The sequence below is a fragment of the Chiloscyllium plagiosum genome, unplaced genomic scaffold (assembly GCF_037043375.1).
Source record: "Chiloscyllium plagiosum isolate Xiang-an unplaced genomic scaffold, Cpla_swu_hap1 HiC_scaffold_11, whole genome shotgun sequence".
In the NCBI taxonomy this organism is placed as follows: Eukaryota; Metazoa; Chordata; class Chondrichthyes; order Orectolobiformes; family Hemiscylliidae; genus Chiloscyllium; species Chiloscyllium plagiosum.
In genome coordinates this window covers 33,725,805-33,743,815 of record NW_028270149.1, presented here as the reverse complement: position 1 = coordinate 33,743,815, position 18,011 = coordinate 33,725,805, and the positions used below count along the sequence as shown (strand labels likewise).

The 18,011-nt window shown below is 41.1% G+C and overlaps 1 protein-coding gene across 4 annotated transcripts in view; it reads left to right on the top strand.

Moving 5' to 3' along the window:
* thoc2 (THO complex 2) overlaps positions 1–18,011 on the top strand; it is a 149,222-nt gene that overhangs the window by 25,529 nt on the left and 105,682 nt on the right. For 3 of the 4 annotated variants that reach the window (XR_015758635.1, XM_043704869.2, XM_043704870.2), the window contains exons 6-9: positions 9,606–9,727; positions 14,456–14,589; positions 15,194–15,360; positions 16,380–16,472. Coding sequence is in view for 3 of the 4 variants with exons in the window: in XM_043704869.2 (XP_043560804.2) it covers positions 9,606–9,727; positions 14,456–14,589; positions 15,194–15,360; positions 16,380–16,472 (516 nt within the window). In the remaining variant the exon portion in view is untranslated. Of the gene's footprint in view, positions 1–9,605; positions 9,728–14,455; positions 14,590–15,193; positions 15,361–15,644; positions 15,718–16,379; positions 16,473–18,011 lie in introns of those variants that run through there. The other variant, XM_043704871.2, reaches the window with a different exon arrangement.

The window sequence follows — 18,011 nt, the reverse complement described above, 5'->3', positions numbered from 1 at the left end:
CAAGTCTTGCACCTCCTGCGGTTGCAGGGGAAGGTGCCGGGAGTGGAGGTTGGGTTGGTGGGGGATGTGGATCTGACGAAGGAGTCACGGAGGGAGTGGTCTTTACGGAATGCTGATAGGGGAGGGGAGGGAAATATATCCTTGGTGGTGGGGTCCGTTTGGAGGTACCGGAAATGACGGCGGATGATGCGCTGTACATGGAGATTTGTGGGGTGGTAGGTGAGGACCAGTGGGGTTCTGTCCTGATGGCGGTTGGAGGGGCGGGGTTCAAGGGCGGAGGAGCGGGAAGTGGAAGAGATGCGGTGGAGGGCATCGTCGACCACGTCGGGGGGGAAATTGCGGTCCTTGAAGAAGGAGGCCATCTGGGTTGTGCGTGTTTGGAACTGGTCCTCCTGGGAGCAGATGCGGCGGAGTCGAAGGAATTGGGAGAATGGGATGGCGTTTTTACAGGGGGCAGGATGGGAGGAGGTGTAGTCCAGGTAGCTGTGGGAGTCGGTCGGTTTGTAGTAGATGAACAGTTCATCCACTTCACCAACACCTTCCACCCCGACCTCAAATTCACCTGGACAGTCTCAGATTCCTCCTTCCCCTTCCTCGACCTTTCTATTTCCATCTCAGGCGACCGAATCAACACGGACATCTACTACAAACCGACCGACTCCCACAGCTACCTGGACTACACCTCCTCCCATCCTGCCCCCTGTAAAAACGCCATCCCATTCTCCCAATTCCTTCGACTCCGCCACATCTGCTCCCAGGAGGACCAGTTCCAAACACGCACAACCCAGATGGCCTCCTTCTTCAAGGACCGCAATTTCCCCCCCCGACGTGGTCGACGATGCCCTCCACCGCATCTCTTCCACTTCCCGCTCCTCCGCCCTTGAACCCCGCCCCTCCAACCGCCACCAGGACAGAACCCCACTGGTCCTCACCTACCACCCCACAAATCTCCATGTACAGCGCATCATCCGCCGTCATTTCCGCTACCTCCAAACGGACCCCACCACCAAGGATATATTTCCCTCCCCTCCCCTATCAGCATTCGGTAAAGACCACTCCCTCCGTGACTCCCTCGTCAGATCCACATCCCCCACCAACCCAACCTCCACTCCCGGCACCTTCCCCTGCAACCGCAGGAGGTGCAAGGCTTGCGCCCACACCTCCCCCCTCACCTCCCTCCAAGGCTCCAAAGGAAACTTCCATATCCGCCACAGATTCACCTGCACCTCCACACATATCATCTATTGCATCCTCTGCACCCGATGTGGCCTCCTCTATATTGGGGAGACAGGCCGGCTACTTGCGGAGCGTTTCAGAGAACACCTCTGGGACACCCGGACCAACCAACCCAACCACCCTGTAGCTCAACATTTCAATTCCCCCTCCCACTCCACCAAGGATATGCAGGTCTTTGGACTCCTCCATCGTCAGACCACAACAAAACGACGGTTGGAGGAAGAACGCCTCATCTTCCGGCTAGGAACCCTCCAACCACAAGGGATGAACTCGGATTTCACCAGTTTCCTCATTTCCCCTCCCCCCACCCTGTCTCAGTCAAATCCATCAAATTCAGCACCGCCTTCCTAACCTGAGATCTTCTTCCCGACCTCTCCGCCCCCACCCCAGTCTGACCTATCACCCTCACCTTGACCTCTTTCCACCTATCACATTTCCGACGCCCCTCCCCCAAGTCCCTCCTCCCTACCTTTTATCTTAGCCTGCTGGACAAACTTTCCCCATTCCTGAAGAAGGGCTTATGCCCGAAATGTCGATTCTCCTGTTCCCTGGATGCTGCCTGACCTGCTGCGCTTTTCCAGCAACACATTTCCAGCTCTGATCTCCAGCATCTGCAGACCTCACTTTCTCCTGTATAGAGGTTTATAAAATCATGAGAGGCCTGGATAGGGTGAATAGCTGAGGTTTCTCCCTTGGGGTCGGGAGGGGGGTGCAAAGCTTAAGGGCAGAGGTTTAAGGTGAGAGGAGAAAGATTTAAAAATACAACTTTTTCCACACATGGTGGTGCGTGTATGGACTGAGCTCAAGAAGTGTTGGGGGCTGGTACAGTTACAACATCTAAAAGGCATCTGAATGGATATATGAATAGGAAGGGATTAGAGGGATATGGGCCAAATGCTGGCAAATGGGACTACATTAATTTAGGACATCAGGTCAGCATGGACGAGTTGGACTGAAGAGTCTGTTTTCTTGCTGTACATCTATGTGACTCTTTCCAAGAGAGTTTGGGATATTAGAAAGAATGCATCTACTATCTCTGCTCCTACTTCTTTTAAGAACCTAAGATGTAGGCTATCAGGCCCTGATAACTTGTCAGCCTGTAATGTAAAGCGGATGCTAAAGGGGATTGACAAAGTAGGTGCAGAGTGGTTGTTCCCCTTTTTGGGGTGACCTAGAATGAAAGGTTATACCTTAAGGTTGAGGGATGGTAAATTTCAAGCAGATGAAGAGAAATTAGATTTCAAAGGGTTGTGTGGAATTTACTATTAGAGTCGGGTGGATGCTGGGACACTGAATAAATTTGAGGATGCATTGGACATATTTTTACTTTATAAAGGGTGAAACGGTTATGGAGAGCACCCAGGAATGTCAGATTGAGGCCGAGGTGAGATCATGTATGGTCTTATAAACTGGCGGAGCAGGCTTGAGGAGATGAGTTGTTGATTCCTGCTCCTCGTTCTTATATATTAGTGTTCATTGGTTTACACATGAGAATTGAAAGGTACATTCGTTCTTGGAGTTTGCGTTGCCAGTTCTAACTTCTGGTACAACTCTGTTTGTCAACAGTGTTGACTCATGGAAATCCTTGAACACCTTTCTAGATTGTGGGTAGAGAGACATCCCAAGGACTGCAGCACTTCAAGAAGACTTTTGACAACCTTCTCAAAGGAAACTAGCAACCAGTATTAATGATAGTCTCATTGTCAATGTCCACACTCCATGAATGAATTTTAATTCAAAACTTAATCAGTGAATGCCAGCTCTGGTCTACTTGCCATTTTGGCATTGACTTAGTTATTGTTGTTTTCACTCACTTGACAATGACACCTGCTGAAAAACATCTTTTGAATGAGAATAGGGTTACAGTAAACAAACTTGTAAGGAGATCTAAACAAATTTGTAAGGAGATCTCAGCTATCCGTAAGAATAATACGGTAGTTATGGTAGGGGATTTTAACTTTCCAAACATCAACTGGGACTGCCATAGTGTGAAAGGTTTAGATGGAGAGGATTTGTTAAGTGTGTACAAGACAATTTTCTGATTCAGTATGTGGATGTACCTACTAGAGAAGGTGCAAAACTTGACCTACTCTTTGGAAATAAGGCAGGGCAGGTGACTGAGGTGTCAGTGGGGGAGCACTTTGGGGCCAGCGACCATAATTCTATTTGTTTTAAAATAGTGATGGAAAAGGATAGACCAGATCTGAAAGTTGAAGTTCTAAATTGGAGCAAGGCAAATTTTGACGGTATTAGGCAAGAACTTTCAAAAGCTGATTGAAGGCAGATGTTCGCAGGTAAAGGGACAGCTAGAAAATGTGAAGCCTTCAGAAATGAGACAACAAGAATCCAGAGAACGTATATTCCTGTCAGTGTGAAAGGGAAGGCTGGTAGGTATAGGGAATGCTGGATGACTAAAGAAATTGAGGGTTTGGTTAAGGAAAAGAAGGAAGCATATGTCAGGTCTCGACAGGAGAGATTGAGTGAATCCTTAAAGTATAAAGGAAGTAGGAGTATAAAGGAAGAGGGAAATCAGGAGGGCAAAAAGGGGACATGAGATAGTGTTGGCAAATAGAATTAAGGAGAATCCAAAGGGTTTTTACAAATATATTAAGGACAAAAGGGTAATTAGGGAGAGAATAGGTTCCCTCAAAGATCAGCAAGGCGGCCTTTATGTAGAGCCACAGAAAATGGGGGAGATACTAAATGAATATTTTGCATTAGTATTTACTGTGGGAAAGGATATGGAAGATATAGACTGTAGGGAAATAGATGGTGACATCTTGCAAAATGTCCAGATTACAGAGGAGGAACTGCTGGATGTCTTGAAATGGTTAAAGGTGGATAAATCCCCAGGACCTGATCAGGTGTACCCAAGAACTCTGTGGGAAGCTAGAGAAGTGATTGCTGGGCCTCTTGCTTAGATATTTGTATCATCGATAGTCACAGGTGAGGTGCCGGAAGACTGGAGGTTTGCAAACGTGGTGCCACCGTTTAAGAAGGGTGGTGAGGACAAGCCAGGGAACTATAGACCAGTGAGCCTGACATCGGTGGTGGGCAAGTTGTTGGAGGGAATCCTGAGGGCCAGGATGTACATGTATTTGAAACGGCAAGGACTGATTAGGGATAGTCAATATGGCTTTGTGCGTGGGAAATCATGTCTCACAAACTTGATTGAGTTTTTTGAAGAAGTAACAAAGAAGATTGATGAGGGCAGAGCAGTAGATGTGATCTATATGGACTTCAGTAAGGCGTTCGACAAGGTTCCCCATGGGAGACTGATTAGCAAGGTTAGATCTCATGGAATACAGGGAGAACTAGCCATTTAGAATGCAGAACTGGCTCAAAGGTAGAAGATAGAGGGTGGTGGTGGAGGGTTGTTTTTCAGATTGGAGGCCTGTGACCAGTGGAGTGCCATAAGGATCGGTGCTGGGTTCTCTACTTTTTGTCATTTACATAAATGATTTGGATGCGAGCATAGAGGTACAGTTAGTAAGTTTGCAGATGACACCAAAATTGGAGGTGTAGTAGACAGCAAAGAGGGTAACCTCATATTAGAACAGGATCTTAACCAGATAGGCCAATGGGCTGAGAAGTGGCAGATGGAGTTTAATGCAGATAAATGCGAGTTGCTGCGTTTTGGGAAAGCAAATCTTAGCAGGACTTATACACTTAATGATAATGTCCTAGGGAGTGTTGCTGATCAAAGAGACCTTGGAGTGTAGGTTCATAGCTCCTTGAAAGTGGAGTCGCAGTAGATAGGATGGTGAAGAAGGCGTTTGGTATGCTTTACTGGTCAGTGTATTGAGTCCAGGAATTGGAAGGTCATGTTGTGGCTGTACAGGACATTGGTTAGGCCACTGTTGGAATATTGTGTGTCATTCTGGTCTCCTTCCTATTGGAAAGATATTGGGAAACTTGAAAGGGTTCAGGAAAGATTTACAAGGATGTTGCCATGGTTGGAGGATTTGAGCTATAGGGAGAGGCTGAACAGGCTAGGGCTGTTTTCCCTTGAGCGTCGGAGGCTGAGGGGTGACCTTATAGAGGTTTACAAAATTATGAAGGGCATAGATAGGATAAATAGGCAAAGTCTTTTCCCTGGGGTTGGGGAAGTCCAGAACTAGAGGGCATAGGTTTAGGGTGAGAGGGGAAAGATATAAAAGAGACCTAAGGGGCAACGTTTTCATGCAGAGGGTGGTACGTGTATGGAAAGAGCTGCCAGAGGAAGTGGTGGAGGCTGGTACAGTTGCAACATTTAAGAGGCATTTGGATGGGTATATGAATAGGAAGTGTTTGGTGGGATATGGGCCGGGTGCTGGCAGGTGGGACTAGATTGGGTTGGAATATCTGGTCGGCATGGACGGGTTGGCTCGAAGGGTCTGTTTCCATGCTGTACATCTCTCTGACTCTATAACTGTGTGCATCCTCTTGTTGAATATCCTGTACGAGAAACCATCCTGGCTCGGATATGAAAAATAGCAACTTTTTTGTGGAAACCTAAACCCCTTTTCCCTCTGACTAATGCACCTAATTGACAATTTAAGCATGGCCAATTCACGTAACCTGCACATCTTTGGACTGTGGGAGGAAACCAGAGCACCCGGACGAAACCCACGCAGACATGGGGAGAATGTGCAAACTCCACACAGTCACCCGAGGTTGGAATCGAACCCGGAACCCTAGTACTGTGAGGCAACAGTGCTAACCATTGAGCCACCGTGCCGCTGTTTTATTCTTTTCATTTCGGCCTGTTTTTCATGAAGATGTGCACGTTCTCTCTCAATCCTTCCTTCCTTATTTTTCTTTTTTGTACTTCATTTGACAGTTTATGCATTCTGAATTATTCTTTGCCTTAGTTTTTCAGGATTTTTGGCATTCTCTCTATTAATTCTCATTGGGTAAGGTAACATATGCTAGTCCAATCATTTATCAAGGCCCCTGATGTCTTCTGGCTCAGCACATCACTGTCAGTTTGTATAGGGCAAAACATTCTTGAACTGAAGTTCCAGAAACAGTTAGAAGATGCACAGAGCTCAGCAGATTTAGACCCAAGATATCTGCAAAGCCATTTTAAAATTGTTTGTTAAATAATTATAATGAACTGAATGGTAAGACTCCACGAGGGTGTGAAATTGCTCCGTGTATGTTTTGTACTTGTATCTGATTAAGATTTGCAATGCAGAATTCCACTTTAATTTTGAGAGAAGGACAATTTACAGAAACTGACGCTGTAGTGAACAGTGCGAGTTGTTTCATTGCAAAGAAGTTTTATTTAACTAAGATTGTTGTGGATAAACGTGTTGTTCATACAAAAACATAGTGGTGAAGTCGCATCAAAGTTCTGGAGTTTTTGTTTGAAATCAGTGGAAATAGCTTTGCTTAAGCAAATAGATTAGAAGAGGGGAGCTCTGGGAAGAACATTTATATCAGTGTTCGGGATGCACCTTTCTGAAATTGGTATAGAAAATCTTTCAGTACACAGCCTTGGGTTTTATGAATGTTCTTAGAATTAGGGGACACAGTGTTACCTTAGAAATTGCTTAGTAGCTGAATATGTGAAGTTGTGTTCTTATTTCAAAGCATGTTAGGGCACAGGTAATTTGCTCAGATACTGTTTAAAGGAGGCAAAGGTAACATGTCTTTGAAATGAAAAGCATTCACGGAAAGTTCACACAATGTAATGTCAATGAACATAGGAATATAAAGTTTCACATGCAAGTAAAACTGCAGGTACATAAAAGTAATAAAAGGGAGAATGATATTTTATAAAGAGGTGCTATCCAAGAACATTGAGGTGATAAACTTGAATTCAAGTGATTAGGTTGTAAATGATGTAGTTTGCGCACAAAGCTTCAAAGAGCTTTGAAGTGTAAATTCATTGATGAAGATGAATTTTAAATACTGAGTACACATAATCATGAAATGGTAAGAGGGGTTTTAATAAATTATTTAAAGATCATGTCAATGTTTGAGGATGGCGATTGTAAAATATTGTCCTCTATGTATTGATGACTGTCATGCACTGTTAACTTCGTCGAATTAGAGCTATATTGGAGCAGATTGTAGGTGAGGCATAAATGTTTGTAACCACTTAAGAGAACAACAGACATGTTTTTGGAACAGATCATGCTAATAATGATCATGGGATGGGAGTGTTGGAGATTTGTGTCTTGGAGGATCTAAGGAATAGAGAAAAGGGAACAGAGGGGCCACTCGTGTACTGCATGGTTCTTTCAAATTCAAATAAGGATTTTCCGTACTGGTTTTTGTTAGTATTGTGGCTAGTATATAATTAATACACTACTTGGTTCTGTTATGACTGAAATGGGAGGATTGAACTTTCTCTTCTCATTTACCCCATGGGTCACAACTCAAGTTTCATTTGTTTTACCTAATTCCCGATATGACCAATCTCATGTACTTTCTTTTAGACATGGAATAAAATGATCGCTCCTATCTACCCTGCTTGTCACATCCTCACAGGACCCTAATGTATTTGTCAGATATAATTTGATTGACAAAACCATGTTGACTCTGCCTGATTATATTATTATTTTTTTAAAAAATGTCCGAATCCCACCACCTCATTAATAGACCCTGGAATTTTCGCAATAACATGTAAGGTGAACTTCCTTATTACCTTTCCGATTTCAGTCTTCCTCCATTCTAGAATTGTGTTTTTGAAATTGTTTCCATTGCACTTGGACCTTTTGGGAATCACAAACATTTTGGAAGCTTACAACTAATTCAGCCACTAACTTAAAGATTTGAGGATCTCGGCCACTGGGGCTAAGAGGACCTGTCAGCCTTCAGTTCTGTTAGAGTCATAGAGATGTACAGCATGGAAACAGACCCTTTGGCCCAACTCGTCCATGCTGACCAGATATCCCAACCTGCCAGCACCCTGCCTATATCCCTCCAAACCCTTCCTGTTCATATACCTATCCAGATGCCTTTTAAATGTTGCAATTACGCTAGCCTCCACCACTTCCTCTGGCAGCCCATTCCACACAAGCACCACCCTCTACGTGAAAATGTTGCCCCGTAGGTTTCTTTTATATCTTTCCCCTCTCACCATAAACCTACGTCCTCGAGTTCTCCACTCCCGGGAAAAGACGTTGTCTATTTATCCTATCCATGCCCCTCATAATTTTATAAACCTCCATAAGGTCACCCCTCCGCCTCCGATGCTCCAGGGAAAACTGCTCCAGCCTATTCAGCCTCTCCATACAGCTCAAATCCTCCAACCCTGGCAACATCCTTGTAAATCTTTTCTGAACCCTTTCAAGTTTCACAACATCCTTCTGATAGGAAGGAGACCAGAATTGCATGCAATATTCCAACAGTGGCCTAACCAATGCTCTGTACAGCTGCAACATGACCTCCCAACCCCTGTACTCGATACTCCGACCCATAAAGCAAAGCATACCAAATGCTGCCTCCACTGTTCTATCTACCTACGACTCCACTTTCAAGGAGCTATGAACCTGCAACTCCAAGGTCTCTTTATTAAGCAACACCAACCAGGACCTTATCATTAACTGTATAAGTCCTTCTTAGATTTCCTTTCCCAACATGCAGCACCTCGCATTTATCTAAAGTAAACTCCATCTACCACCCCTCAGCCCATTGGCCCATCTGATCAAGATCTGGTTGTAATCTGAAGTAACCTTCTTCGCTGTCCACTGAACCTCCAATTTTGGTGTCATCTGCCAACCTACTAACTATACCTCTTATGCTCACATCCAAATCATTTATGTAAATGACGAAAAGCGGTGGACCCAGCACCGACACTTGCATTACTCCACTGGTCACAGACTTCCAGTCTGTCATATCATGCTGTATTTATAAATGTGGTAGCAATTCTTTGATCTTATTACAAATGTTGCATGTATTCAGATAATGAGCCTTGAAGTGCCTTTTGATGGGTTTTCTTGCTGTTGTTATTTGCTGGTACACTGTGTGTCTGCTCCTTCCATTCTAGGATTCTGAACTTCATATCCCACATGACCCATTTATGTAATATGGTTGGCAAACTCATTGTTTTCGTTAGTCTGGAATTGACTTCTGCTAAACTGATGGTCAGCAGGAGAGAAAGTATTTATGGGGGCAAGTGGAGAAAATCTTTTCTCTTGCTCCCTGACTTTAATTTTTTTTTCGACGTTTTGTTGTTTACTTGTGCTCAAGCAGTATTTCTCTCACTTGTATTCGCACACTGTTACATATAATGAAACCTTATTTACTTGTATTGGCAATGTTCATTTGCACTCTGAGCATAAACTGTTTTAACTCACCAGTGGTGCAAGAGGCAGCGAACATACATAAATAGTTCAAGTGCCAAAATAATAATTTTGCTTCAATGTTCTTTGCAGTGTTTGGTTTCGGATACGGTTCTGAAGGAACGACTTGATCCAGAGACGTTAGAATCTCTTGGACTTGTAAAGCAATCACAGCAGTTCAACCAGAAATCTGTCAAAATCAAAACCAAACTATTGTGAGTCACCATTATTTATCTATTTTCTTTTTTCCCAGTGGTTTGAAAAGTCTAAACTGTGATTGTATTAACAGACATATTCCTGTCACGGAATCTTCAGGGGGTTTGAATTTATTATCATGACATTTTACTGAAATTAAAAATAACACAACACCAGGTTATCGTCCAGCAGGTTTATTTGGAAGTGCAAGCTTTCGAAGCATTGCTCCTTAGTCAGGTAGCTAGTGGAGTTGGATCATATGACACAGAATTTATAACAAAAGATCGTAGGTTCATACACTGATGTGATATATTGAACAAACCTCGATTGCTGTTAAGTCTTTCATCTTTTAGAATGGGTTGCAGATTTCGACTCATTAATATGTAAATCCCAGAACTACTTTCAAGTCCTAAGATGATTTAAAGTTTTATAAAAAATAAGTGACATCTCAGCTGAGACAGTGCATTTCAAGTGAGGTTAGAGTCTGTATGTATTCCAATCTTGAATCAGACTGGTTCTATTTCCATAGTGGGAGTTTACAAAATGTCCCGTGGATTATAAACAATATTGACCTCTGACAGATTATGTATTTTTTAAACAAAATAGAATGTATCTCCAAATATAATTCTGCAAATGCAAATTCACCACGTAGATTTATAGCCAAGTTTACTTTTAATCATTGTAATCATAAAACGAGATCAGTGTTGGAAATACGTCTTTGATGTAAAGTTGCTATTGGGACTCAGTCTCATTAGGATAATCGAGGTTCCTCTGTATATTGCATCAGCATATCTTTTGTTATCTTTGATCTTTTGTTATAAATTCTGTCTCTTATGATCCTACTCCATGAGTGACCTAATGAAGGAGCAATGCTCCAAAAGCTTGCACTTCCAAATAAATCTTTTGCACTATAACCTGGGTGTTGTATGATTTTTACCTTTGTTCACCCCAGTCCAACACCGGCACCTCAACACCATATTAATTATGGGAGGGGTATTTGGTCAGTAGGATTCATTTAAGTAAATATGTAAGTTGAACATTCTATTTGAAGTACGTTTTTTGTATATAAAGTAAAGGTTTTAATTTCAACCTTTTAATTTCCAAGAAATTAGCCTTCAAGTTTAGAACAGCTATTCAATTTGCAACTGGTGAGGTCTTTTAATGGGATGGCCTAAAATAAGGGGATGTTGATTGTTGTCAGTGGTGAATTGACATGTTTAAATCAGCCTTTGAGCTGCCTTTTACTGCAACGTAGAATGTTAATTTTTAGTCTGAATGGATTCATGAAAGATTTTCTTTTGAACAGTGCACAAGGGTTAAAATCATTTGTATTTCAACCGAAATCCAAACTTATTCCACTTTTCCTTATGCCTTATTTTGGAAATTTCTATGTCACAGTCTGACTTAAATTTGCAAAAAGGTACTTCATTTATCATGTCCAATTTGTATAATTATTAGAATCCTTCTGGACAAGTATCCCGTGGCCCTGAACCTCAATATTGGTCATTTTAAACTTTAGCATTCAAACAAGTTAGTGGTTGAATAAGTTATCATTCTACTGAAGAGTTGGTACCAGCTATAGATCATGGTGTTGCCTTTTTTGTAGCCATTATATCTTCCTGTTTTTCCGTTCGTACGTTCAATTATAGCGTCATCGTATGTCCAACTTGTCCATACCAACCAGATATCCCAACCCAATCTAGTCTCACTTGCCAGTACCTGGCCCATATCCCTCCAAATGCTTCCTTTTCATGAACCCATCCAGGTGCCTTTTAAATGTTGCAATTGTACTAGCCTCCACCACTTCCTCTGGCAGCTCATTCCATACACGTACCACCCTCTACGTGAAAAAGTTGCCCCTTAGGTCTCTTTTATATCTTTCCCCTCTCACCCTAAACCTAAGCCCTCTAGTTCTGGACTCCCCGACCCCAGGGAAAAGACTTTGTCTATTTATCCTATCCATGCTCTTCATGATTTTATGAATCTCCATAAGGTCACCCCTCAGTCTCCGATGCTGCAGAGAAAACAGCCCTAGCCTGTTCAGCCTCTCCCCATAGCTCAAATCCTCCAACCCTGGCAACATCCTTGTAAATCTTTTCTGAACCCTTTCAAATTTCACAACATCTTTCCGATAGGAAGGAGACCAGAATTGCACGCAATATGCCAACAGTGGCCTAACCAATGTCCTGTACAGCCGCAACATGGCCTCCCAACTCCTGTACTCTGTACTCTGACCAGTAAAGGAAAGCATACCAAACACCGCCTTCACTTTCCTATCTACCTGTGACTCCACTTTCAGGGAGACATGAACCTGCACTCCAAGGTCTCTTTGTTCAGCAACACTCCTGAGGATCTTACCACGAAGTGTGTAAGTCCTGTTAAGATTTGTTTTCCCAAAATGCAGCACCTCACATTTATCTGAACTAAACCCTATCTGCCACTTACCAGCCCATGGCCCATCTGATCAAGATCCTGTTGTAATCTGAGGTAGCCTTCTTCGCTGTCCACTACACCTCCAATTTTGGTGTCATCAGCAAGCTTGAAATTTCAATGTTCGGTTTGTATTCGAAACATGCCTACTAAATGTTCAATTACATGGACATGACTATTCAAGCTGGGTCAGAAACTGATGAGTTCAGAATTTGCTTATGAATTTACGTTCAAGTTACTCAGTTGGTAATTGAATCAAATATAATAGAGGGGTTCCTGGGTTCAATGAGTTAATCTACAGCATGTAACCTGATCTTGACTGATATAGAGGTCGGGATGCTATAATACACTATGGGCCATGTTTCTGTTTCTGATCAGAATACTGAGCATTACCAAGTGATTCCCTGACATATTCCTCTTGCTCCATTCCATATGCTTACTCTCCCATCAGATGTCAACTGTTCTTGGATTTAGTGGACAAAGTGGACATTTAATTACATTTTTGTTGATATCCTGACGGTTCTGTTTCGTCACTCCCACCACCCTCTGTCCACAGTGTGCCCATTATTCCTCCTTTCTCCAATCTGTCTTTATTCAAACATCCATTATACCCATGCTTTGTATGTCTGTCCTTATTACACATTCATGAGTCATTCGCCTCATTATGTCAGTGACACCCCCCCTTTTTCCTTTATTTCTCTGCCTTCTTATTCTGCTGATCTATATCTGTCCCAAACTTTGCAGATGCTTCCCATTGCCATAATGGTTATTTGTACCCTCTGTCCTTTGTTATACTTTCACTCTCACACTTGCACCAACCAATCTGATCTTAAAACTCCATTTATTTCTGGCCTCCATCGTTGTTCTCCCATTCTTGACTCTCTCAAATCTACAATTGTTTTTGCCTCTCCCATTGAATCCTTCATATGTGTCTGTCTTGGCCCTGTATAACCTTTTGCCTTGCTGCTCCTGTGTTCTGTCTCAGCAGTACAGCCTTGCGATACATTGTGGCCTTATGGCTCTTCAAGAGTATACGATTTAATTGAAAATTTGTCAGCACAGCCAAATGACAATTCATTGAAGTACCTATTATGCTATAAATAGAATCTTACATCATATTCTGTTTGTAGTGCGGTTAGAAGTTTTTAAATAATAAGAGATCAGTTTACTAGTACCAATGAATAATAAGGATGTTGCTCAAGGATTGAAGGGGCAGGAAGATTCAACATTTGATATGTTCAGAGTTTGAACCTTATGGAGACAATTGACAAAAAGCAAAGTAGTGTAATATATTTGAAAAACTTCATAGTACCAACTGAAATAAGCTGGGAGAAACCTGTTTGGAGCATGGGTGCCAAATAATATTGATTATACTTCCTTAATAAAGTTCTTCAATCATACATATATTCCTCAAAATGACCTATCAGTTTGAATCCCAGCATAACTGTGTTTGGTGTAATAGATGTAAACAAATGATGATTCCATTTCAAATTTTTGCAAGATGAGGAATGAGGTCACTGTTCCAGCATTCACTCAATGTTTAAGTATGAGGTTTGTTAGTCATCAATTACTGGGACCAGTTAACATACATCCATCTGTCTGACTACACAAATTCATGCAGGGAAAGAAAAATTGGCCAAAAAAACCCATATTTAAGATCTTGAATTGTCCAAAATGTTGGATTGTGGGAGTAAGCCGGGTGTTCCCACAGTCCAAAGATGTGCAGGTCAGGTGAATTAGCCATAGTTCCAGGTGCATTAGTCAGAGGGAAATGGGTCTAGCTGGATTGTTGTGGACTGGTTAGGCCGAAGGGTCTGTTTCCACACTGTAGGGAATCTAATCTAAAATCAGAATGAAAGTAGATTTGTTAAATTCAATACTCATAGTGCTTGAAACTGCATATCTAATGACTTGAGGAATGTGATTGGTATTTGCTTAGCCACTTGAATTTCGTTTTGAATGGTACTGTTACACATAGTTTAATATTTATCTTAACATTTGACTTGAAACACACTCCTGCCGTGCTTCACATTCTATAACTATTTTATGACCATAGACTCTGTTTTTGATTTTGGCTCACTGTTATGTCAAAGTTGAAGCTTACACATTTTCCTTGTCATGTTTCAAAAAGGGTAATTGGGTGTTGTTGCACATCATTCAACAACTGGTTCTAGAAATTAATGAGCGAAAGTCTTCAGACCTTCAATTTGATAGGAATTTATGTGCATTCATACATCTGGGTAAAACTGCAAATTATAGGAAAATGAAGTATGTAATGTATGAAACTTTACAAAACTTATTCATGCTTTCATCCTTAGTTATAAGCAACAGAAGTTTAATTTGTTACGAGAAGAAAATGAAGGGTATGGAAAACTTTTTACTGAACTGGGCCAAGACTTATCTGGAAACCTCACAAGTGACCTAATACTAGAAAACATCAAATCACTTATAGGTAAAGTAGCACAATTAAAAGAAATAGATTCTTCATTGTTATATCCAATCAGTGGCTTATTTGAGTATACAGAAAGTGACATTTTTGCTGTATAGATTGCACTTGTCTTTGCTCCCATATTTAGGGTGTTTGGCTAATTGGGGAGACCTTTTGATTGGGAGCATTTATAGGACCTCGAGATCATATCCGACCATGGATGATCAGTTGTGAAATGTATTATATAATCGTTTGTTTGGTTTATAACCAATGCTGAGACAATTTTGCAAATATGAATTTAAAATCTCTTGTAGCTCTTATTTTATGTCCATAACTGATTGTTCAAATGTGATGACATGACTTTTAAGGCCATTAGTTTTGCTCAACTAATATAGTTCTAGCTTTGCAAATAATGTACCTGTCCTACAGGAAGAAAAAAATAAGTCACTTGAGGCTGGAACGTAGGTTTGATTTGTTTTAATTTGGGGTTTTCAACTTTGATATTGCTTTTACACTCCAGCAGGTTCTGTTTACGAGAAATTAAAATTGTCCTGATTATCAGCATATTGAATTCAAAGTATTACAAAACCTTTAGTGAATGATTTTAATTTCCCTCTTTGCTTTCAAGGTTGCTTTAATCTGGATCCAAACAGAGTTTTGGATATTATCCTAGAAGTTTACGAATGTAGGCCAGAACACGATGACTTTTTTGTACCTTTGATAGAATCCTACATGTGCATGTGTGAACTACAGACTCTTTGTCATATCTTGGGATTCAAATTTAAATTTTATCAGGTACTGTAGAAAAAGTATTTCATTTTTAATGCAATTCCATTTGTTCTATAATCATGATATTGAGATCGAGTTAGTTGATGGCTCGCGAGAGTTAGTGTTGAGTAATGATTCGCTCTGTACTGATAGCGGGCATTGTCTGTGAGCATTTGAACTTGAACTGGTTTGTTGTGCATGGTTCTTTTTGTATTTTATGGCTATTTAAGTTTTGAAAAACTTGAATGATGTTGACTGGAGGTACTTATTGTTTTGATGGTATATTCTCTCACCTCCCTCCTGCACTGTAGAACTGCTCAGCTGATGCCTTTTAGTTCTAGACTGTGGGAAAAGGTGTTGAGAAGACAGCCTCTCAAAACTGAGGTAAGTACCTGCATTCAACAATATAAACTTGTCTAGCTAAAAGGTTATGTATCTGAATTTTCTGATTTGTTAAATTATTCAGCACAGTTCTTATCATTTGAAATAGTTGTTGCTCTTTACAACTACAATATGTAATATCACCAGAGTTTAATAGTTTATACGGTCATTAGTTGTGCAGTTATCTGCCTTAAATTGGCAATGATACTCCTAAACGATTCCTATTTTCTTGTTAATTTCTTAATTTAGTTTGCTTAAAAAAACATGAACTTTAAATATGTTACTTAAATTTAAACCATGGGTTTAATAACACATGATGCTGCTTGATTTATGTCTACATTTCTATTTATTCATGTTGTGAATATCAAGAAAAGTAAATCTAACCAGAAATAGTCATCTGCCTTGTTCTGCAGAGAAGATGATATTGCAGTTCACAATTCTTTCATTTTAAAATAGACATTTTTGTTGAATGTTTAAATTTGGTGTATATGGAATTTCAAGATCTCTTGAGTTTTGTTCTCGATAGAAAAATAGTGGTTGTAAACATTGAGCTTTCACTGGTTTTGATCATGTTAATGGAAAGGAAGTATTCGATAAAACATTTTGCATGGTTCAGTGAAGCTTGAACATGTGAGTGCCTAATCAAGCTACATTTTGAATTTAAGGAACCAAATGGAGAAACACCACCTTCACTTTATCGGGTAGCTGCAATTCTACTACAAAACAACTTGGTAGAACTTGATGATCTTTATGTGCACGTAAGTGAGCTCATGCTTGAGATTGTGATGAATATTTGCCAATTTTTTGAAATCTAATTTGGAGTGGTGTTTTATTTTGTGTGAAACATAAATAGTTAGGCCACTTAAAATTATGATGAGATTCAGTTGAAATGTGATACCTTGGTGTTCCACCCACAATCATAATTCTTTGTTCCAGTATTATAACAGCAAACCTGTGGCAATGGAAATAAATGAGGTTAAAGTTGCTTAAACCACAAGATATTTGTAGTTCTGTAATTAATGTTAATAATCTGGATGTTGCTTGCCAGGAGTTTCTAAGCATGTTCAAAATCCAATATGCTGTCAGTTCAGCAATTGTGTCTCTGACAGATAACACAGTGATGTTTGTTCAGTAAGGAATCAAACATAGTATTACATAAAAAATAATAAGTGCTATAGAAACTCAGGTCTGGCAACATCTGTGGAGAGAGAAACAAAGTTACTGGTTTGAGTCCAGTGACCCATTCCGATGAAGGACCAACAGAAAAAACATGGGCAAGAAAATCTAAGAACGCCAACTATTGCCCTCCATCAACTGATAAATTATTGCATCTCCATTTTGAACTATATTGGCAAGAATTACAGAGTGTTGCAAGGCCACAGAATGTAGTTTGGGCAGGGAGCTTCATTGTCCCTTACTAGAAGTAGCTCAGTCGCTCCATTAATCACTGAACTGTCTGAATCTTGAAGAACCTATCTGGCAGATTGTCTGCAGAAGGTCATCAGGGAAGCAACAAATAGCTTCAAAAAAGCCACCACTTGAATTTATCTGTACCTATCTGCCACAGATGTGTTTGTCTTGATAGTAATGGTAGGATGACCAGATAAAGTCTTGAGATGAAGTCTGATTTGACATAGAAGGTTGTGTTGCATGGCACTGTCACTTCTCAAAATGAGAACAATTCAGAACAAATTTGAGTGCAAATCTGGGTATTTTTGAACAGCCATGACCCATAAGCAGCAGTCAAATAGTTTTCAATCCCAATCTTTAACTTCCAAGCCTGTCATGTATCTCACTCAACCACTCCAGCCAGGGGATCAATAATGATCCAATAAGGACTTCAAATGAAAATGCCACAAACAACAGGAATACCTAAAACCGACGAGTAGTCTGATGAAGCAACATGGTCAGGAAGAAAAGCAGCATCTGACAGGGCAAATGACCCCATAGTCAGTGCATCAGGTTAAAGCTCTGCAGTGTTGGATACAGTTATGAGTGGTAGTGGAAACTAGAGAAGGCTGCATATGATCCCCGTCCTCGACAGATGAGCCCAACATGTTTGGGCAGCATGGTGACACAATGGTTAGCACTGCTGCCTCACAGTGCCAGGGACCCAGGTTTGGTGCCAACCTTGGGTGATTGTGTGTGGCGTTTTCATGTTCTCCCCTTGTCTGTGTGGGTTTCCACTGGATGCTCTGGTTTCCTCCCACAATCCAAAGATATGCAGGTTAGGTGGATTAGTCATGGTAAATGCAAGGTTACGTTGATCAGACTGGGGGTGGTGTGTATGTTCTTTG